Source organism: Cygnus atratus, chromosome 2 (genome assembly GCF_013377495.2).
Source record: "Cygnus atratus isolate AKBS03 ecotype Queensland, Australia chromosome 2, CAtr_DNAZoo_HiC_assembly, whole genome shotgun sequence".
Lineage (NCBI taxonomy): Eukaryota > Metazoa > Chordata > Aves > Anseriformes > Anatidae > Cygnus > Cygnus atratus.
In genome coordinates, this window is record NC_066363.1 from 148,967,333 (window position 1) to 148,990,298 (window position 22,966).

A 22,966-nucleotide genomic window follows, 5' to 3' on the forward strand; every position below is an offset into this window, starting at 1 on the left:
GGGCCGGTAACGCTGAGGGAGCGCAGAGGGAACATGGATGCGGCGGCGGCGCGGCGGGGGGCCGGGCCAGGCCGGGCGGCGGCGGCGGGAGCGTGGTGGTAGCGACCCCGTCGGCCTCGTTCCCTCGCAGCCTCCCCTCCGCTTTTTTTTTTTTTTTTTTTAAATTATTATTTTTTTTGTGTGAGTGTGTGTGTGGGGGTTATGGCGGCCCCGGGCCCTCCGCAGCTCGCTTGGCTGCGGCTGGGCCCGCGGCTGCGTGCGGGGCTGGAGGTCGCGCTGCGGGTGCCCAGCTTGTTCCTCATCGACGCCATCTTCAACTCGGCCCCGCTGCCGGGGGGCTCCGTGTGCGCCGCGCTCCTGGCCGTGCTGCTGCGGCTGCTGGGTGAGACGGACACCTCCCCTGCCTCCAAGGGCTGCCCCCCGCACCCCGCCGCCCTGTCGCCGGGCTGGGCAACGGGGGGGACGGAGGGGACCCGGGGGGGGACGCCCCCAGCCCCCGCTGCCTCCCTCCTCCCTCCACCCGCCGGGCCCCGGCCTCTCCCCCCCCCAGGCTGCCGCCGGCCTTGTTTACAGCCGCACGCTGCCGCCCTGCCTGCCACCCCTGTCCGCCACCCCTGTCCCTTTTGTCGCCTCTCCCCTGCCCCCTGTCCCCGTCTGGCTGGCTCCTTGCTGCGGCCCCGGGCTCTTCCCCGCGCTCTCGCCTCTCATGAGGCGTTGCTGCGGGGGAATCGCCTCCTTCCCCTTCCCTCCCGCGGGCCGAAGCGCCTCCCTGGTGTCCTCCGGGATCTGCCTTCCTTCTGGTGTGTCCTCAAGGATATATTTTCCTCCCTGCCCCTCCTGCTGTCCTCCAGGATCTGTCTTCCTCCCTTGCCCCTCCTGGTGTCTTCCAGCCCTGCTTCCACCCCGTTCCCCTGTCTGCTGGTGGGTGTCCCCAGCCGGTGGGCACCGAGGGGCTCCCTGCGCTTCTTCATCCTCCTCCTCCTTCCCCAGAGCAAGCCGACCCCTAGAAGCCTCCCAAACCCGCAAATGCTGTTAGGGGGGTGCTGGGGGTTTTTGGGGTGCTGGGGTGGGGTACGAGGAGGCGGCGTGGGGCCGCTGCCGGGTGGCGATCGGCGTGGTCTGGAGGTTTCGGCAGCCCGCGGGGAAGGCGTGTAACTTGGGGGCTGGGGCTTCTGACAGTGCACCTCGGCAGCGTCCTGCCCGACTGAAATACCCCGCTCAATCCCGTGTTTTAGGAGCCACGGTTCAGGAGTAGCTGATACCCGGTTCCCAAACAACAACAAAAAGTGCTCGAGAGGTCTCCTGAAACTTCGGATAGTTTATTATTAAGTTATTTCTTTTCTGAGATGAAGGTTAAGTCACTGTTATACCTATGCGATACTATTTTCAGTATGGCATGTAATGCTAAGGGAGGTTCTCTGTGTGCCCTACGTGCGGTTGGAGCTTCGTTCTGCCCACTGCTGTATGGGTGACACCGAATTACGTTGGAGCTGGGAATCCTGTGACAGGAAGGAGACTCCGAAGTACAGCTGGAGGTTTTGCAGGCCTGCTACGTGTTGACTTTGTGTGGTTTTGATGTTTGTATTAGGAAAAAAAAATATGACCAAGGACACGGGTGGTACACCTGTTAGGGGAGGAAACTCAGGAGAGGTTAAAAGGAAAGATAAACAGCGAGAAGTGTTGTGGTGACAGTACTGCACTAGTTGAAGAGAGGAAGGTGAAAGGGATTGGAAGCAGGTGAGAGGAGAGCAAAGGAAATGAGAAACACAAAGCAGGTGCTGTGATTGGGCTGCTTCCCTGCAGCACCTGGGGAATCTGCTGTGGCCAGCAGCAAGTCCTGGGACGTCCTGCCCTGCCTTGCTGCTGGTCCTGAGGGCTTTGGGACAGGCAGGAGGGGTTCTCCTTCCCTATTGCCCGTTTTCTAGACCTTTTGTTCCGCCCTTCTGTCACTACCAAGAGTGCTTCTCATTGAGAAATGGTTCCTTTTTAAGGGAAAATGGCACTGCTGCGCCCCCCCAAAACAGTTTGAGGAGCCCTTCGTTGTGTGATCCAGATGCTGTAGGAAGTGCCTTGAACTTAATCCAATGTAAATGAGGATGGTGGATATGTTGTCAGATGATCTCTCTTAAGAGTGTGGTAATGGGATTGAATTATGAAGGAGCTCTTCAGGACTGTGTTTATATCATCACTTTTCTGGAAGGGTTTTGGGGAAGGAGTGGGTGATCCCTCCCCTGACTCCTGTGCGAGAGCTTTGGGAACAGTTTATGTAAGAGACTGATCTTGTACTTTGAGACAAGTGGTCTGTGGTTCTTGGCTTTCCAAAAATTAAAAATGTAACCACTTAAAGACGATGTTAAAGACCTTCCACGTTGTTCAGGCAATGGAGCGCTTACACATTTATTTTTTTTTTTATCTTCCTCTGAATTTAAGGATTACAGGGTTGGGGTTTTGTTGTTAGGGTAACCTGAAATATTTGTCTTGGGTCCTTCTGTATTTAAATACAGGGGAAATTGCCCCTTTTAGTTACTATTTGCTGGCACTGAAAGACTGATCTAAGTTTTTCTCGTAGCACAGTACTGCTTAGGATAGGATGAATGCACAACTCCCCCTCTGGGTACAAAGACTTTACCTCTGGAGAGAGTTGATAGCTTTCAGGGGTGCTGTGAACAGCTCTGAAATACTCCGGGAGTACAGTTTACTCCACGAAGGCTAAGTGGAGTTCTGGATGGTTTTAAAAGCGTTTCGCTGCAGGAATCCTCCGTTCGGTTCCTCCACCACTTACTGTCCGTACGCGTGCCGTGGGTTATACGCGCTGTGGGGCCGGGTTCTGAAGCCTTGGTGCAGCTTTTCTCCGTTCACCTTGCTTTGTCTCCAGCCCGATGTTCACCTTTCGTATCTCTGCACGTGTACGTACGCGTTTCCATTCCAGGAGCCTGAAAAGGATTCCTTCAGAAAGCAGTCTGTCCCCAGGGAGGGCACGGGTTTCAGAGAGGGTTGCAATAATACTGGAGTCCGTAGAGAGATGCGGGCTTAAGAGAGATGGCTGGGGCGAAGGGAAAAACAATTTGGCAGTTCCACGTGATTAAAGTACTGACGTGCGCAGGTAATTGAGCCCTGCGTCTGGCTGGAAGTCGCATTTGAGGTAGTGTGCTGCTGCAAAGGTATTGACAAACTGCAGGAGCGCAAGGAGAAAATAGAGGGGGATTCGTTGTAGTGCAAGAAATGATTTTAAAAGTAAACGCTGTGCTTGGAGGCTGTACTAGACAGGTAGCTGGTGGCGGGGTGGCACGGCTAGGAGCAGTACCGGTGCTCAGAAGTAAAGCAGCAGCACCTGGGGGAGCACGAGACAGACCTTACCGAGGAGGAACAGCAGCACTTAGGCACGGGAGAGGGGCAGCAGGACATCTTGGCACGGGGATGGGCTGTGCCCTGTAAGCGGGGAGCACAGTGCTCACCTCCCCTGCCGACGTTCCCGCTGGTCTGTGTCGCCGTTGGAGGTCCCTGGGGGGTTGGCTCTCCCACACGTGGCGACAGGGAAATGTTTTTTTTTGGCCAGGCCCTCTTCAGAGGAACCCGTGGGTGTAGCTTTTCCCTCTCCTGACTCACTGCAGCAGTGTTTCAGGGATGTGCCTGGCATGTGGAAGGTCAGTGTTTGTAAGGGGACCTGCGGTATCTGAGTACTGCAGGGAAGAAAAATGGATTTAATTAATGGGCATGATTCAGAGAAACCTTGTTAGGTTCAGAGAAGCCTTGTTAGTACAAAAAGTCCCCTTGGCTTCGGGGATCAGAATTTGATACCTGACAACCTTGTTACAGTTGTTTGAGTCTTTTCTGTGGCTCAAGGAAAGGATACGAACTTGTCAGCACTGTCGGCTTTCCCGTAGGTGTTTATTATCGAATGCATGGAAAGGCAATGAAATTTTCAGGCGAATTTCACAGAAATGTTGCGTGCAATGAGTTTCAGCTTTTCCTGGGAGAACTGAGCACGAGACGTTTCCTGCACACTGACCAAGTTTCTCCTCCATCACCTTCCCAAGGTTAATGATTAGTTAAGGAGCATGTTTTTACATAAGCCAGTGCTGCTCGCAAGGAGTACTGTTAAGGTGCATTAGTAACTTTTTTGGGGGGGATAGTCTACCTTTTGGTATCGTTTCATGTTCACGTTCTCCCTTTTTATTCAGTCGCTCATCTTTTTTTGGACAAGAGCAGCTGGCAGCACCACTGGTGGAACCACGTGCTGCTTCTTAGCAATCTTTCTTACTCCTGTGATCGAAATACCAAGGCTTAGAATATTTATTTGTTTAAAGAGTTGATTCTGGAGGATTTGGAACAATCCAAAATACCTTTTTCAGAAGAGACTGATCCTATCCTTCAGTAAAAAGAGCATTACTTGGGATTTCAGTAGCTTTATAACAGGGATGGAAAGCAGCTTCTAATGAAATACGAGCTGTGGAGAGCAAAAGTGGTTTGGAGAGGAGAGCAGTTACAGACGGGCGGCTGATGAGACACCTGAAACAGAGGCAGTGCGCTTCCTGACGAAAAACGTGTTCAAGGATGTACGGCAGGAGGGCTACGGGAAGGCCCCTGCCTGTGGCTGGCGTGTTGGTGGAGTTCATGAGTTGCGCTACAGGAGGAGCGGGCTGCAAGGGCATAAATGTGGTACAAAGGTACTACAGACACCGGGATACAGTTTCTCATAGGAGGATACCGGCTTCCTGTCACGGGCACGATGTGCTCGCGGTTGGTATGAGGGAAGGGTTAGCAAACAGGAATTTCAAGATGCGAATCTGATCTGTGATAAATAAGACACAAGTTCGCAGTGGTACCGGCGAAGAAACCATGGGCACAGTTTGGAACTGCCTACAAAAATGCGATACACTGGGAGGTCTTTTCCATGAAACTTGTGTTTCGGGATACCTTATCAGAAATGAAAACAAATTGAGGAGAATTGGAAGAGTGCCCCCCTGCCCAGGAAGCCGCAGCAATTTTCCAGTGTTTTAACAACTGTGGTTTAAAAAAAATAAATCTAAAAGGTCACGGGGTTCAGTTAAAATATTTTACTGTTTTAAACAGCCTTATGCCCTCTGTAGTGCCACAGTGGCTTTATATCAGTAAGCTACACCTAAGAAAAACTGCCTGCTACCCCAGCAGTGAGGTCTGTTGAACTTCAGATTGCCTGAAACAAACTTGCTTTCCTTTCCCCAGTCTTCAGTGTTGTGCATCGTGACAGTTTCACCGCACGCTCAAATTGCTGTCACTGATAGCAAACAGTCATAAAGTTATTAAAATAGGAAGCCTTAAAATCCATGCAGTTACACGACAAAACAACAAAAAAAGCCTCCATGCATTAGAACACAAGTAGTAATGTACGTTAGAAAGGTACGTTCCAATTTCGTAAGTAACTTTCTGTAGTGTTAGTTAATGCTATGAGCTGGCGTGCAGTTTTTCTTAACGTCAACTCCAAAAAAAAAAATTACTGTTCATTTCGATTATAGGCGGAGAGATGGGGAACTTGACAAAAGCTTGGCTTTTCAGAGCGCCTCATTTTGTGGGGCTGACTTCCAAGCCGTGGCAGCGATGTCCGAAAGCCGCTAACCTCTTGGTGGCCCGCCTCCCTTGTTCCCTGGCAGTGTCCTGCCGTCCTCGGGGAGAGTTGGGCTGAGCGGTTTTGCAGAGCATCGTCAGCACTTAGACTGGCGCGGGCATCTGTGGCTGAGTGCCTCGTTCAGGTGAAGTGGGGGGGACGTAATACGGCGATAAATGAGTCAAGTTCAGTGGCTTTACATACAAAGCTGGTGCCGTAGCTGGTAACTGTCTGCTTTTAGAGCTTAGCTGCCCTTAGATTTCAGGGCTGATTGGGAAGGATCTTTGAGGACTTGGAAGCTGTCCCTGCTCGGTCTGAAGCTGCAGACAGACCCAGTAATAGAGGTGACGTACGCCTCCAGTGGTTTGCGTCGCGGCCGCAGTGCGCAGACGTATTAAGTGCAGATGAAGTGGTTCTCTTGTACCGCTCTGACAGTAGCACCACGGGTAGCGTGAAGTTATGGGCGCCTATGTGGAAAGCAGCAATGCAAGTGAACATTTCTCTGAAGCTAATAGGTGAAATCTGTCGTTCACTTTCTGCTGAGAACTAAATGATTTCCCTCTGTTTTCAGGTGTCTTTGTATCCAGTGTTGTTCTGGTGTTACAACAGCGAGCACTTTTCAAGTTCTACATGATCGCCTCGGCGTTTCTGCTGGCTGCAACTTCAGTGTTGGTGAATTACTACGCTTCTTTGCACATAAACTTCTACAGTGCCTACTACACAGCAGCTTTCGGAATTCAGTTCTTCCCTCACAAAGGACCCTCGCTATGGATGGCGCTTTCCATCCTCCAGCTGACCTTTGGAATCGGATACGTTACGTTGCTGAACGTGCAGTCCATATACTCTCAGCTCATCATCCTGGACATACTGATTCCTGTAATCGGCTTGGTTGTGGAACTACCTTTGAGCGTCCGACAGATGCTGGTTTTTATTTCAGGCCTCGTGCTGACACTGAACACCACAGCCATTCTAGTTACAAAAATTAAATGGTTCTATTACTCTGTGCGGTATGTTTATCTGCTGGTGAGGCACATGTACCGCATTTATGGATTACAGCTACTGATGGAGGATACGTGGAAGAGGATTCGCTTTCCGGCTGTACTGCGGGTCTTCTGGCTGACGAGACTTACGGCACAGGCTGTGGTGCTGACGTACGTTGTGAAGATGGCCGAAACCAACACAGAAGACAAATTCTTGATATCGTGGGATAATTGCTGGGAACTGATTTGCAGCCTGATAATAAGCGGGTGTGATTCTACCTTAACTGTGTTAGGCATGAGCGCTGTCATCTCCTCCATAGCGCATTATTTGGGACTCGGCATCTTGGCCTTCATCGGGTCGACCGATGAAGATGACAAAAGGCTTGGTTTTGTAGCACCTGTTTTGTTTTTCATTTTGGCCCTGCAGACTGGCTTGAGCGGCCTGAAACCAGAGGAAAGACTGGTTCGCTTGAGTCGAAACATGTGCCTTTTGCTGACCGCAGTCCTGCATTTCATCCACGGAATGACAGACCCCGTGCTGATGTCTCTCAGTGCCTCCCACGTGTCGTCGTTCCGCAGACACTTCCCCGTGCTGTTTGTTTCAGCTTGCCTTTTCGTCCTGCCAGTTCTGCTCAGCTACGTCCTCTGGCACCACTATGCACTGAACACGTGGCTTTTCGCGGTTACGGCGTTCTGCGTAGAGCTTTGCCTAAAAGTAATCGTTTCTATCACTGTTTATATATTGTTTATGATTGATGGCTACTATAATGTGCTGTGGGAGAAACTTGATGATTATGTCTATTATGTTCGTTCAACTGGCAATATTATTGAGTTTATATTTGGAGTGATGATGTTTGGGAACGGAGCTTACACGATGATCTTTGAGTCGGGAAGTAAGATCCGCGCTTGCATGATGTGTCTGCACGCGTACTTCAACATCTACTTACAAGCAAAGAACGGCTGGAAGACTTTTATAAACCGCAGGACTGCTGTTAAGAAAATCAACTCCCTTCCAGAGGTAAAAGGGAGCCGGCTACGTGAAATAGACGACGTATGTGCAATCTGCTACCACGAGTTCACCACTTCTGCTCGCATTACTCCCTGCAACCATTACTTTCACGCACTTTGTCTTCGGAAGTGGCTGTACATTCAGGACACGTGCCCCATGTGCCATCAGAAGGTGTATATTGAGGATAAGGAAAACGCCAATATCTCTAACAACAGTGGATTTGTGGCACCCAACGAAGGTCCTGTAGAAGCTGCGGAAGAAGCTGCTGATGCTGAAAATGAATTAAATGAAGATAATGACAGTTCAGAGAGCGACGACGACGACGACTGTGTGGAACAGCACTTGAATGAGACTCTTAATGCTAACTCTAACTCTGGGTGATTGAGAAGTCCTTTCCTAAGCTGTGAGGTATTTGTTTAAATTGACTTCAACAGATAAAAAGTATCACTTTGTAGTTGTTATACCTAAGCACAACAGCAGTATCTTGATGTTGAGTCTGTGAATGGTGGTTGTTTACTGTGGTGTGTGCTACTGTAAATATACCTCTAACTTGCTGGTCTCTTTCATGACCACCTTAAATTATGTACATTATTGTACATGGAATAAAATGTTTTCATGTTTTTAAGATGGTTGGAAAAACACTCTTTAATTGATGTAGTGAGAATGCTGTGCCAAAGACTGTATACCAGTAATCCCTGATCAATGAGTTCTGGATGTAAAGGAGAAATATTGGTGAAAGCAGACTGTTCGACAGCTCAAATCAGAAATGAAAAGCCTGAACCAAAGTAGCTTTACTTACAAATTCAGTATTAGCAGAGCTTTATTGCTTAAAAACTAGTGAGTTGTATTTAAGAAAAAATAAAAAAAATAGGCTGGTAGACTTAATGCTACAGCATTTGTGTATGCGGAACAAAAAAATGAAACTGTTAAGCTTTCGGGTAAAGTTAGTAAAGCATGCACTTGATTTGTTAAGCACTTCTGAATTACCAGTAGTAACTTGAAGTATTCTACATGTGAACTCAGCAGCCTGGTATTCATTTTGCAATGCATACACGTATTAACAAGAGCTGCTAGCTTAGACTATCTTAAAAATTGATCCTGAATCTTGATGAAAACGAAATAGGGCTGAGAAACTGTACCAATGCAGACCACCTTTTTCAAAATCAGCTTTAATCTTGTACAAAAAAAGCACTACATACTGGCTTCCATTGATAAGAACTTGCAGATATGATCAGTCTTAAGTTATGCTGAGTGAGTATAAGAAGAAGAACTTTATATATTTGGAAAGAAGACTTTAATAGTGTTGTTATATAGCGTATTGGCCAACTCGAGCGGGTCTTCTTCTCTTACCGCTGCCATTATTTCCAGAATTTGACTAAAAAAGAAAGATTGGTGTTAGAGACTCTGAAACTCAGTACTGAATATATGTCAGACTGTCGCATCTGTATGTACATAAATAACTAAGATTCACCTGGAATAAAAACCTCCTTTGAGAGCAACAGGGTAAGATGCTCAAATCTGCAAACAGCTTCACTTTTAAGTAAGTCACTGACGTCCATTCCCTGAACACGGATTGCTCACTGGTACAGATTCATCTTTGGTCTTTTGACTCTTGTTCAGAGGTTATTAAACAGCTTTCTGTTTCAAAGAAAGTGTCACTTTGTGCATGTCTTTATCAGCGGTCCTGATTCCTCAGACTGAAAGTCATTAACCTCCTTTCAAGGTTAAAGCTGCACTATAAACAAACTGGTTTATGGCAAAGCTTAAATTCCAGCTATAAACTTACCTGCGAGTACAGCTGCCAAAAGAGGTCATTTCAACCTCCCTTTCTCTAGATTGTGAGGAATACACGCAGGTACTAGTAGTAGTCGATGTTAAATTGATACAACCCAGGAAAAGGTGGCAGAAGAAATTGACTGAGTAGCAGTAACACTCAGTGAGACAAAACAAGCCACAACCTTGTCTCTGCACTTATTTTCTTGATTTCCTATCACTTGTGTGTACAGAAAAAAAAATGTATAGTCTGTACAATTCCTAACAGGCTTTACAGTATTTTTTTTTCCCTAGCAGTAGGAAAGAAAGCAAGCTTCTTTGTAATATAGATGAAGGACCTCAAGTTCGATGGTGTTTGGGTTCTGGATGTTTGCCACAACTTATACAATAGTTCAGCTCCTTCTTGAGGAAGGCAGAGTAGAAGAAGTTGCTCCTAACTATTCCTTTCATACCGGTATTTTCCTGGATGAAAACTTAGCCCATTTCATGCCCACTTGTGCTTTGCAGCCAAACAGCTTCTCGATTTAAGGAGAGGTTCAAGAGAAGATGGGGTGAGATCAGGCCTACACAGAAATAATTGCCAAGTACCAAAAAATTTCAGCCCTGAAGAGTTTTGGTAGGGCTTACAGGTATCGATCCCCACAGGGCTGCAGTAGGATGCCACTGTTAATAATATTGCTATTATTGTAGCATCCTACAAGTTATTGTGACATTGTGTGTATGAAAACTTCAGGAGAAGAAAAAAAAAAAAAGCCTCTGGTGGCTAGAATTTCAATAAAAATAGCTTCCGGGGGGGGGGAGGGGTAGTGCAGTTATTTATATATATGTGTGTGTATATATATATATATATATATATATATATATATAAAATAAAATCACCAGCAAAATTGAAAGCTGTCCCCCCGCCCCCATCCATCGCCACCAAAAAAAGACAAGTGGAAAAACCCTCCTGCCAACTGAGCTATATTAAACAGCATATATACCCTAATTATTAAATATAGTTTGTGGCCTCACGCTACCTTTCCTCTCACAACAGATCATGCTGCTTGAGAAGTCACAAAATACCGCGCTTCCTAAGGTTTAAGAGGTTCTCAGGTTACTAATCTGCATCTAGTAAAGGTTATAATTAATTTTAAAAGGACAGTTGGTTTGAAATAAGGTTAAGCGAAACAAGATTGTTTGCAGTTGATCTCTTCCCTAACTCCACAGTCATGGACTGACCTCAGAAAGCCTAACTAGTGAAACAGCCTTTCTGTGCTAGTGTTGTGTTTGTGTTCAAAATAAAATTAATTTCGAAGAGTATTACAGAGCAACATAACTGCACAGAAATATATTTGAACACTCGTAGAGTCACTGTGTAAGCTTTAGCACGATCAATTTTTTCTCTGAAGTTTCTTCAGGTCTCTCAAAAACGCGGCACTGCCCTCAGTTGTCACATAACCTCTTGCTTAGACGCTGCCAAATTCCTAGATTCTTTCGTAGCATCCTGAGAACTATTTCAAAATCCAGTTCCAAACAGGTCATTTACACAACTTTTCAGAGAAATACAAAGAGGCTTCCCAACAAAGGAAGATCTTTTGATCACGCAAACAGGCTTTGCAGCTGCATAAGTACAGCCGTGAACTTTACTTGCTGCACTGAAGTCATTCAGGTGCTACGCCACAAGAAACCTTCCTGAACTCCTTTTCCAGGAGCTGATAATGAGATGACGACAGAGAAGCCTGCCGTGACTCACCAACCAGATTGTGCTAAGTCATAAAACTTCAGGCATTTCATCTGCCAAAGCTATTTAACGGAGATAACTACACATTTTCACTAAAACAAGGGCACGTTTCCTTGCTTCTCCCACCTCTGGGAGGACACATTACAAAGAGGTGGCAGAAAACCAAGTTTCTGTACGTCTAAATTCTATGTTCTGTAGCCCCTAGAATCTTCTCTCTCGGATCTGTATGTCGACCCGTTACTCACAACTAAACTTCATATTATCCGTATTTCATGAAACCGTTTTTTAAAGCACAGTAGCAGAATACAGATCCTCGCCAAATCCACGTTACAGCAGTTTGTACCATGGTCACACCACGGCTGGTCTCCCAGGGACCTGGGAGAAGTTGTATGAACGTGTCGTTTCTGTCCACGCCCTATCTTGGTGCTGTCCCCCTTCAGAGCACAGCCCTCAGAGGACTGCACAGCTCTAGGCTCTATCAGTTTTAAAAATAACTGCAACTGAGCAAAGTTTATTCAAGTCAGGTTACCCTACAGGGTTTAACCCATTCTCTAACATATTGAGGGAAAAAACAGAAACAGTACTGGTTTTGTTTTCAGGAAGCTTTTTACATCCAGAATTGCCAAAATGGCAAAATTAAGACTTCTTTTTTTTCCAGAGCCAATTAAGCAATGCCTTGCGTAAGTTTCAATAAATTTATACTCATTTCTATTTGCTACATTTCCAGTGAACTGTTGCTTCCCCCCCCCCATGAGATTTGAAGTATTTTTCATACTACTACAGCAGTACACTTACATTATATGGCAGGGTTCGTTTCTGTCTTTCAAGCAGTGCCCTATTTCCCATTTCTTTTTGGTAGGAAATGTAGTTTTTACGTATTTTGATCCAGCATGGGTATTTTTCACTCCACACCAAGGTGCATCTAGTTTCATTTGAAGAACAGAATTAGGAGCATGCAATCACTTGAGAACACCATGAGATAGTTTAATCATCTATGTCCACAGACAAAAGCTCTAGCAAATTCTTTCTAGCAATGACTTACAGTTCAAAATGGAATTTAAGAGATTTGGGCAATTTAACATCTTACCAATCTTCGTATTTTCATACCATTATCGTAAAATTTTACTTTTTGAAGTATCAGCAACAATGATATATACCACTAATTTCCACTGGCGTAACAAAGATAGCTAGATACACTGCATCTGTTCCACAGAAATTTCCTGTGTTTTTTAACAGGTTTGTGCTTTATGTGCAAATAAATTCAAGGATTTAGGTAGTTTGCTTTTTTTTTTTTCCCTTCTCTCAGATTGAGAAATTCAAATAAATACTGCTTTTTTGATGGGCAGTTATTCATATGTAAAATGTACGTGCAACAAAAAAAAACACCCCACACCTGGTCAGTAAATTAAAATCACTGCTCATTAGCCCAGGAGGGGAATTCGAGCCTTCTCCTACCTCCTTCCATTTAAAGAGCTGTTGTCTCCAGTTGCCATTACTGTTACCACTGGTAAGATACCTTGGCCATCGCCCTGCATATGGTACATTTCTACCACTCAAGCAGGATTTCGGTTTCTCAGTACAACTGGAAATGTGGGCTTGTTAATTTGTCCTTTTCGTCTTCCCCTGTAATGTCAGAAGCTGGCAAGGCAGCTTATTACCCCTAGCGGAAGGCTGAGAAGGAGCCTGTCTTCCAAAGCAGAGCACCAGGCAGTCCTTTTTCTACTCCTGACTCCTTAATTCTTGATCCTGCCTTATCATTGCTATGCAAACACATTGCCTAAGAGCACTTAAGTCACAAACAGCTGACCAAGACATAAAATCTTACCAGTCTCTATCATTAATCGTTCACTAGGAATTGATTTCAGGGTTTCCAAGTTGGCTTCTGTTTTCAAAGAACTAGAAAATCAGAGTTTGGTTACGAACAAAAAAACAAGTGTTTAAAAGTAATTACTTTGCTTGTTGTTCTGCAGCAAGAGCAGCCTCCTAAATAATTAATAAAAAATGTTTTATTTTTAAAAGTGCTCCTGGTAACTTCAAACCTTGCAGAGAACAGCAGATTTGGAGCTACCCAGTGAAGCTGGCTCGACCTGGTATGTAAGCAGAACCCCCACCCGTGCTGCCTCCCTTGCCCAGCCCTCAGCAACCCATGCAACTTGAAGTCAAGCCGGCTGACTTTTGACCAGATGACTGCTGAGGTTCAGACTGGGAGACTGGTATATAAGGCTGCTCAGGTTGCATTTGCTTTACTCCTGGATTTAACGTAGCAACTTAAAACTATGCTATTTTATTTTAAAGGTGCCTCACAGAAAGCCTGCTTCCACATTCAATCCTTATTTATTTACAAACAAGGATTGATTGGAGGGTAGCAGAAAGGACCTAAGGCTCAATTAACTTTTGGAGCTGTGAGTTAGGAACTTTTTGTAGCTAAAAGATTAACGAGTACAATTCTAAATCTGTCAGCCGATTAAGGGCCTACTGAGCTTTGAAAACTTGACCTCATTGTTTAAAAGAAAGTAATGAGTTCACCGCAGCTGACATTTTAAAATAGCTTTATTTCCTGTAAATAACTCACCAGCCATTTATTCCAACGTAAAGATCCAAATCTATTATAGCTGCCGCTTCTTCCTTTGTGCCATCAAAAGAATGAACCTAGAAGACATAAATATATGTGCACGCATGTAATAGAAATATACAGACTTCACCTAAATCTCCAGTCATTTACAAGTACATATTGGTATGTATCTGTGTCATGAGTACCCGTGGATGGAGTGCATTACTCATGAATTCAAAGAAAGATGGAACATGGTTCATCTGATTCTGAATTTAGGCAGAGCTCGCGCTGCTATAAAACTGGTCACCACATTTTATTAGTGATAAATGTATGCAGAAAAGGCCCATTCAGTGATCCTGCTTTTGGCCCAGGAACTTCCTGCAGCTGACAGCTGGAAGGTGGGACACTGTACAGGAAGCAATCCCGTGTGTGCTGAATTTTTACGTTCTTGCCTCTGTATTCCCTCCAGGACTCTGTCAGGGAGAGTAAGGGCCGGTTTTATGTTCTTCGCAGACCTCAGTCCACAGCAAGCAGTCTATGCTTTATGGTCATCCAGCAACTAGAGATGCAAGTAACAGGCCACAAGGTGCAAATCATAACACATCCGGAAACTGCAGCTCTCTGTCCCCAAGCGGTGCAAAGACACTGCCTGCTTCCCCACCCTGCGAGGGGAACGACTCATGGCAGAGGGTGCCTGTTCCTCGCTTCTCTACTCGCTACCAGCTTCGCAGAAGAGAGGAAGGAAGGAGAGGCTGTACAGCATGATGTAAGAGCGTAACGTGAAAAGCACTGAGCTGGGGAAGGTTTTTGTGGTGACAATGGGGAAACTTGGGGACTGCGACATTATTGTAAGAGGTGTGGTCTGATGTTTGTGGGACAGAACGATCCAAGCTTTTATTACTTTTGGAAAGACCCTGGCATAATGCAAAGCTGAAACAGGGTTGCTGGACTTTCTTAATCATCTCATCCAAAGTTTCTTCTGCTACGTTTTTGAATTAAAATGCACAATTTGAATATCTAAAGACAGAAGGCTACAAAAAGTGACATCTGGATGTAATTTGAAAATGATGTCTGATGTCAGAAGCAAATGTTTGAGGTTATGGCTTCCACTGGGAACACACATCCAAATTATCTGTGGTCTGAAGGCACTGCAGTTATGGACACTGTAGAATTGGAAAGAGGCCTACGTCAATTATAAGGTGCTTAAACTGTCCTTCTGACAGGCCAAGAAAATCTGTTCATGTCAGCTGCAGAGCTTTTTCTCAGCCTATCCTCTTACTTTGCAGCACCCTCCCTAAAAACAACTGTTGAATAAGCAATGAAAATAAAAATACTGAAATAATTTAGAAATACAAAAAAAATGGGACTGGATTGCTGATATTAATTTGTAATAGCTGAAAGCACGTAACTGGAGGCTTACCCAGGTTCCATGACAAACAAGAAGTCCCACAACTGTATTCACACACATCCTCCAGCCCCAAGTACACACACGTGCAGGTAAAAATGAAAGCCACTCTGACGTCCAAACTTACCACCCCTCCAACAAATCTCTCTCTGTTTCTTCTCATTATGTCTATGAAAGGAAATAAATAAAAAAACGTAAGAGAACTCTGCAACAAAGGTGAAAGATTCAGGTTTCCAGATCTTTCATATTCAGAATTTATTACTGCTTGAAACTCTCAAACAAAACCCACCTAAAAATTCAGCGTGTGAGTTTCTACAGTGAAGAAACATGGGCAGTCCTGTCTGTTCTGACAGGTCAAATTGTTTTTCAAAATATCTGTAAAATAAAAATCACTTTTAAACAGAAACTCAGTCTAAGGCTAAATATAGCAGAACAGGTTTTTTTCAGTGCTTGTACGTTTCTGTCCTCCAGAGGTGAAGACTGAATTAATAGATTTGCCATGCAAAAGCTATCATTCGCACCGTTTAAGAACTCAAGTTTAAAAGAAACTCTCTCATCGCATAGTCATTCATACAGTAGTGACCTGCTCCTGAAGGTCGATAAGAAGTGGTCAGGAGCATCAACGCTGGAAGAATGCATACATATATATGCAAAGGATGCAAAGCGTGTGCAGAGTGGGTCTTGGTGGAGGTTGGTTTTATTTAGTTATTTTGAATGAAACAGGAACTGACTGTTCTCTCCACAAGGTTTTGAAATTCCAGGAATGGAAGAGAGCGTACCGCATGCAGACCGCTATCTCAAGAAGCATTCATAAAAGCTGTACGGGTGAGCGAGGGAGCATTGTGAAAACTTCTGTAGCTTCAAATGGCCCAAACCAGGCATCAGAGCTGGCTGTCCTGAGAAGTAACAGTTCAGAGTTTTTGTTTGCTCTTGCATGAAGGACAGTCCTGCTTTTCTTGGGGTGGAACGAGTACCAATATTAGGCATCTTACTTCTGCCCTGTTCTGCTCATTGCCGTCACCCTTCCCATTTCTCCTCCCTTTTGTGTGCCTGCGTCCCTTCCTTTTCACTCATTTTTATCCTTCTCCTACCTTCTATTCTAGTTTTCCCTTTGAAGGAGCAGTAACAGCGAGGCAGCCATCCTACGGAGAGACATAAAAATGCGGGCAGAGGGGAGGTAAATAGGGAGCCAGTTCCTCCAGTGCAGTTTCTAAAGGAAACTAGTTAGCACTGACCTAATCCTGTCACTTGCCATTTCAGCTAGTTCTGACCCCAGAGCATTAATTATCCTTTACCATTTCTTTTTGTCTGTCACACTACACCCAGGCATGCAAATTGCAAGCGCTCAGGAAACAGGTTAGAGAACTTATGCATGGTAGAGGGCCACCAGTGCAGACCTGACTCAGTAGCCATACATAGTATGAAAAATGACATTACTTGGGCAGGACGGAAGGACAACACTGCCTGTCCAACAGTCGGGGTCTGTATGCGCATGTGGGGCTTCTTTAGGCGAAAAGCAGCCTAGGGCACTGGGGCATTGCCACCATTAGGTCTCAGACACAAAGGCAAACTTGTGTCTGCATACCGCTGTGTATGACTCGCGTATGGAACAGGAGAAAATGGCAGCAAACCGTTAGTTTTACATCTTCACAACATATAAATAAGAAGTAGGCACAAACAAAAGGATAGCACAGCCTGTCATTTTGATTTGCGCAATTCTCACTTTTGTGTACACTGCAGGTTGCTATTTCTCTGATAAAAGTTAACTTCCTTGTGCATCAGCGTGGATCTCTGAGATAAAGCAGGCCGAAGAAAAATGGACTTAACACTAAAAACCGACATGAAAATTCAGGAGAAGGTATTACCCCTACTTAGAATTTTCTCTTTAGTCTTAGATACCGTGCTTAGTTTAGATTGACTAAATATAAGTGTAATCGCAACTCATGATTACTCTTGCAGTTAAATAGCTACAATTGGTTGATTTTCATTCTTTAGAAGCCTCATTTCATATGAAAATGAGGTTTAGAGACTGAGCTGCAAATAACCCCCATGAGTAACCCACGGGCAAAATCTAATTTTGTACCTTCAAGACCAGTACCCTTCTCAAAGTTAAGCGCCCCTACAAACGGGAAGGTGATGTAAGCTGCTTCTGTATCTAGCAGCAGGGGAGGCTGATGGGGAAATTCCCAGAAAAGAAAAAGGAAAGAAAAAGCAACATACGGAAGAAACTCTGGAAAAGTGTAAAGAAATCAGAGATACAGTGATTAGAATGCAACAATATAAATCAGCAGGCACCCAAGCCTTACTAGGTTCAGTACTTAAGGTGCAGCCACCTTCTTTGGGTTGAGAGTCATTCAGTGCTAGCTCTGTTTCTTCTCAATAAGGAAGTTTGAAAACATTCCTTCGTGTTTGTTTGCAGATTTAGTTTTGACCACAAAGATCAAATGCCATGGTATTTTCAGGTTTGGAACCAAGGCACTAAAGGAGCTGCAGCTGCTGCTTTCCCTGACACTGAGCCCTGTAAACCCATCACAGTAGCACAGAAGTGAGACTTCTATGTACTCATCAGTCCATTTATAATGAGATCTTCTGCATAACACGAAGGCACCATCTTCACCTACCATTCAAATCACCACTTACTACTGGACAAGTTATGAAAACAGCAAAAGATTCAGACAAAAAGTTCCCAGTGGTGCTTCAACAAAGGAATTTCATCTCTATTAGCTTTTCAGTCCCAGAAATGGGATGAAACAATCATTTCCATTTTTACAGGCGGAAATTATTCAGAAGGAAACACAGGGTAACTAACTAAAAAATCACAGCTAAACGCTAAATAAACTAGAGGTCATGCTCAGATACTATCTACTGGGAAACTGTCACACTTCTCTTCCACAGGGGAGCTCTTGACAGCTATCCTAGCGGCTGCTCCAACACCTCAACGACAGACCAGCTGACAGCTGGTGTGCTGCCCACCAGCAGGTGTGCTGCGTTTCACACTTTGCCTTCCTTTTCTGTTCATTTATCAAGCATACACGGGATATTAACTTGAAGAACTTGCTATCCGGTCTGCTAAAGGTCACGACTGTATCCAACTCAATACTGACTGAACAAAAACGAAAACAAAACAACCTCAAACACCCCGACCACACTTCACGAACACATGAAGGTGAACAGCACGGAAAGCTGCCTGTTTAGAAGATGAGGAGTTTGCAAACACAACGTTTGCAGGCATCTGTCCTTGAGGCTTTCAGTAGCTCTTTGCTCCCTTGCATTTCTTGCTTTGGTCTTTTTCATCAGTCACCTCCTTCCAACTGCAATTTCCAGCAAGGGCTCTCAAAAGAGCTCCTTGAAAGTAGATTTATGTGTTTCATTCGATTCACTGAAACAGCTCAGCTAAAGACTTGCCATCGTTATCAACCTTAATGAGAAAGGATTCACCTACCACTTTAGGAGTGATTTCTGTTCCACCCTGTCACTTCTTGCCTTGCAACCCAATTTCAGTCCATCCAATTAGAAGTTTTTCACTACAGGTTGTCAGCTACAGTTCATTAGCTAAGGACAATCACATTTTTTTTCCTTAAATTTTCTTTCAAGAGCATCAAGGATCTTAAAATATGATATTCCTCCGGTATCTTAGCTTGCCACAGAAAATAAACAGGTTATGCTCCAAAGTGTGGAGCACTTCTTCACAGTATACACCAGCGAAGTTGCTGTACACTGAATGCTACCAGGAAAAGAAAAATCTGTTCAATTTGGTGAATATTTTACTGTATGACTGTAGTATTACAAAGAACTGATTAACTCTACCCACTGAGAATGTGGCAATTAGAAAAACCACACCTAACCACTGCCCCCCAGTGACTACCTCTACTCATTGCAGTAATATGCAACATAACTCAAATTCAAATGAGGGATGAATCACCTGCCTCTTCCTACACTTATCTCTGTCCACAGTTCTCTCTGTGGACAGAGGTTTTCACTAAAAAAAAAAAAAAGTGAGCTGATTTTAGGTGCTTCTTCCACTCAGTATCTCTGCTGCACAGATTAGTTCAAAATACAGATCTCTCCAACTCCTCAGGTTAATTTTTTCATCAGCTCTCGGCCATCTCAGCAAACATTGCCCTTAGTAAAAGCTTCCTTTTCTCCACTGCTGACTTATCCTTTTTGACAGCTCTGTTCCCTCCCCCACACCTTCCACTCCAACAACCTAATTCTTCTTTCACGCACTACAATTATATTATTCTCCCTACGAGTCTCCAAGAGTCCCTCAGTTTTAGCAAGAACGAATATCTGCCATACCCAGAAACCAACAAAAGCTGAGGGATTTTACACAAAAGGATGTGTAAGTCAACACCAGGCAGACGGCAAAACGTAGAGCGCAGCACTTCCTCAATGCAGGCATCCTCCTTCAAAGTCACATTTTTGTTAAAAAACAAAACAAACTGCAAATTGCAGATCTATACCTGACAAAATGCTACTCAGGAGAATAAAAGACAGAAAACATTTCCATAAATTGGTACAAGTCAACTTACAGTCATCAAAAGTTTCTTACTTGAGCTGGGTGTCCTTCGGGCAAAATTCTAACCTATCAAAATCTACAATTGGAAAGAACAAAACCCCCAGTTAGTTAGGGTGCTACAATTCTTTTCATATATCTACGAAAAAATAATATCAAAATACTAAGGTAACACTTACCTAGGCCACATTCTCCGACTGCTATTACCTTTGTCTTATTTTTTTCAATCAGATTTTTTAATTCAGATAAATACTGGTCAGGGCTACTCTGCTCAAATTCTCCGCAGCGTGTGGGATGGCAGCCAGCTGTACTGTAAAACATATCTAAAGCAAGACAGCATTAGAAGGTTTTAAGGAAAATAAGAAAAAAAATGAGTTTATGTAAAGTATAGCCAGTATCTGGACTTTTTTTCCTTATTGTTCCTAACTTTAGAAGGAAATTCCTTCTGAACGTCTTTATCGTTGTGATTTTATTACAATGACACTTCGTGCTTTAACGACGCCAGACAGTATCTCTATTCGGGGCTGGAGGCTTCTCTTTACTGCCCATCATTTAGTTGTAGTACTGAGGTGAACTATTCTGGTGGAGCAGCCCTCGACAAATCACAGAACTGTTGAGGTTCGAAGGCACCCACCTCTTGAGATCACCTAGGAATCAGGTTACCCTCAGCTGCTCTCCCTTGCGCACCTCCACATTAGCTGGTACAGAATTTTGCCAACACCACCTAGCCTGACTTATGTAGAAATCCAATCCAGATTACCTCAGTGCCAACACTAAAAGACGTTTAGTGCCTTTACAGAAAATGTAAGAGCATAGGAGGAAAATATATCCGTACATATATACACACACATATACGTAAAGGCCCTGAGCTAGTGTTGAAGTTGGTCCTGCTTTGATGGAGGTGGGGAGGTGGATTCAGCTGGAGCAGGTTACCTCCTCAGGTTCATTCCAACCTAAATTACTTTATGATTTTTTTCTGTAAACAGTACTTTAATGTGTGTTTTACAGTTCAAATACATCTTTAAGTAATCAGTGGAATGATATTTGCCTAAGGAAGAAAAGGAAGGACAGTCCTTTCAGCAGAAAAAGAGGGAAAGCCATGAGAACCATAAAGAGGAAAGTACCTCTGCTGTTCAGCTGGTCATGATAGACTGGTAAATTACACTAAAAAGAAGAATCACCAAGAAACTTACATTCCACATTATATAAGCATTTCAGCTTATTTCTGGAAGAGGGCCTTGGCAATGGCTTTCTGCTTCCAGAAACATGTGTAGTTTGCTTTTTCTAAACATCGAATTATCTATAAACAGAAATTAGAGGAATGACCAATTGCTTCCATCACCCAGGGACATAAATAGCACCATCAAGCCACGCACAATGCATTTATCCCATTCTGAAACATGATTTTTTTTTTATTTTAATCCGAGATTCTGTAAACACCTCCAAAGGCTGTTCCTCTTAAACTGTTAATTCTGAGAAGATTGTATTTTTGATTGACAACATAAGTTTAAAGTGAACATACCATTGGTCTGTGCCAGCTGCAATGCATCTTTACTATCTTGTAGACTCCCACCTGTGATCAAAAACTTGAAAGAAAAGTACAGTCAGTATGTTCTGCTTTGAACACCAAACACGTTTGAGAAAACACTCAGAACTAAGAATCTAGACAGAAAACATGAGAAAATTACTAATGTATATATAACAAAGTTTTGTAGTAACAAATCTCAATACTTCTCAGGAGCTAGGAAATAGCCTAGGTAGCAAAAATTGATTTTTTTTTTAAATCAAGTATCTTTTATACCAATGATTTCACACCATTAAATGAGTAAAATACTTCTATTTGCAGCAATGCTAAGTTCTAAGACAATGAACTCGAGAAATTTTACTTATCCCTCACATGCTATGTATCAGATTTAGTCAACACCAAGTCAGACAGCTCTGCAGTGTGCTCCACTACAGACTAGACATGTCCCAGCACTGCCACCAGAAAAATAAATAAAGCTGACATTAACTTCACACACACACAAAAAAATCATAGATCACCAGCTATATGGACAAATATGCATACTTTCAAATAAGGAGATTAAGTTTCTAGACAAGTTTCTAGACAACCTGGGTTGGAATTGACTTCTAACACTGTGAAGACCAGCAACATAGCCAGCCTAGCAAGACTGAAAAGAACAGAACAGAAGACAACATCCTGAGTTGGAAAGGTCCCATAAGGATCGTCAAGTCCAGCTACTGACTCCACACAAGAGCTTTAAGTAACCCAAAAATTAAAACTGTATGTCTGAGGGCACTGTCCAAACGCTTCCTGAACTCCAGCAGCCTCAGTACTGTGACCAGTTCCCTTGGGAGCCTGTCCCAGGGCCCGATCACCCTCCTGAAGGTGGACAAGGAACTCCTGAATCCTATTTCTGAATCCACCGTGCACCTTGAAAAGTTATGCATACAATTTATTTTTGATGACAAAAACTGTCACCTACTCTCAGAGGGTGGTATAAGGATTAAATAATGCTTATGCAGCACATACAAATACAGTAAAAGTGACTATGAGTCTGTATTCGCTGCAGTGTGGTGCCTTCCCCATCAGTAGTGTTTTCTTTTTTCATCTCTTGGTTTGCTTCCCACTCTTTCAGACAAGAGCCTTTCAGCAAACCATCAAGATGGCTGTTCCTCTTCTAGAGGAGGGTTTATTTATTTTTAATGCACCAGCCTATCAGTACAGAAGAACAGTTCATGGCAGCACGTGACGCATTCTATTTTAATTCATAATTTTGCTTTGATAACTTATTGAGTTTAGAGATGCACATACAGGCAGGCTGGAGTACTATAACTAAAGGAGTGTGGTCCATTGCTGAGAACACTGATCTCAAGCTAACAAGTTACAAACTTGCCAATATTTACTAGCAGACATTCAGATTTATCAACCGTAAGATTTTACGGGTACTTCCATATTTTTGGCAGTTACCAATTTCTTTTACATATCGAAATATCTGAAGGTTCACCAGAGTTTCACAAGAAAGGTCCACAAGAGTTTTTTTTGCGTTTGGACCTGTATCAGTAACTGCACAGTAAGAGTCACGCAGGATACAAAAAGATGGGAGTTGTTGCTTATAGTAGAAATAATGCGGAAACTTCTGTAAAAAATGATTACAGTAGGTTAGAGGAGAACATTGTTCTGTTGAAACTGTATGTTGGAAACTGTAAATACAGATCACATACAGTACTACTGAACTTATATCCTGAGCATCTGTGCAACTTAAAGACAGTCCTACCTGCACAGAATATTTTTGCATTATGGCACTGAAGAAAGTTACTGCATTTTCCATTGCAATTTCCAGAAACAGTTGTTTTCATACTGGAGCACTATGAAAACAAAATATTTAAATGCAATTTAAAATACTGAAGAAGTTGTCTAATTA

General features: G+C 43.8%; 2 protein-coding genes across 6 annotated transcripts in view; one reads left to right on the top strand and one right to left on the bottom strand.

Moving 5' to 3' along the window:
• RNF139 (ring finger protein 139) lies at positions 1 to 9,225 on the top strand. Its single transcript, XM_035556191.2, has 2 exons — positions 1 to 382; positions 6,156 to 9,225. The coding sequence occupies exons 1-2, from the start codon at positions 202 to 204 to the stop codon at positions 7,952 to 7,954; spliced, it is 1,980 nt and encodes a 659-aa protein (XP_035412084.1). The 5' UTR covers positions 1 to 201; the 3' UTR covers positions 7,955 to 9,225.
• The window catches only part of TATDN1 (TatD DNase domain containing 1), a 16,171-nt gene continuing 1,927 nt past the window's right edge, over positions 8,723 to 22,966 (bottom strand). For 3 of the 5 annotated variants that reach the window (XM_035556194.2, XM_035556193.2, XM_035556192.2), the window contains exons 4-12: positions 21,064 to 21,127; positions 19,721 to 19,864; positions 19,578 to 19,620; positions 15,315 to 15,400; positions 15,153 to 15,193; positions 13,642 to 13,718; positions 12,895 to 12,965; positions 11,865 to 11,991; positions 8,723 to 8,948 (exon numbers count right to left, since the gene is read on the bottom strand). In XM_035556194.2, the coding sequence (XP_035412087.1) occupies positions 8,846 to 8,948; positions 11,865 to 11,991; positions 12,895 to 12,965; positions 13,642 to 13,718; positions 15,153 to 15,193; positions 15,315 to 15,400; positions 19,578 to 19,620; positions 19,721 to 19,864; positions 21,064 to 21,127 (756 nt within the window). In that variant the 3' untranslated portion in view covers positions 8,723 to 8,845. Of the gene's footprint in view, positions 8,949 to 11,864; positions 11,992 to 12,894; positions 12,966 to 13,641; positions 13,719 to 15,152; positions 15,194 to 15,314; positions 15,401 to 15,804; positions 15,922 to 19,557; positions 19,621 to 19,720; positions 19,865 to 21,063; positions 21,128 to 22,966 lie in introns of those variants that run through there. The other 2 variants (XM_050709301.1, XM_035556195.2) reach the window with 2 other exon arrangements.

What these genes read in the sequence shown, in the direction of transcription:
- RNF139 (XM_035556191.2), top strand. Translation starts at nt 202, where the DNA reads ATGGCGGCCCCGGGCCCTCCGCAGCTCGCTTGGCTGCGGCTGGGCCCG. An exon ending in CGTGCTGCTGCGGCTGCTGG is followed by an intron (nt 383 to 6,155) that starts GTGAGACGGACA and finishes CTCTGTTTTCAG; the next exon opens with GTGTCTTTGTATCCAGTGTT.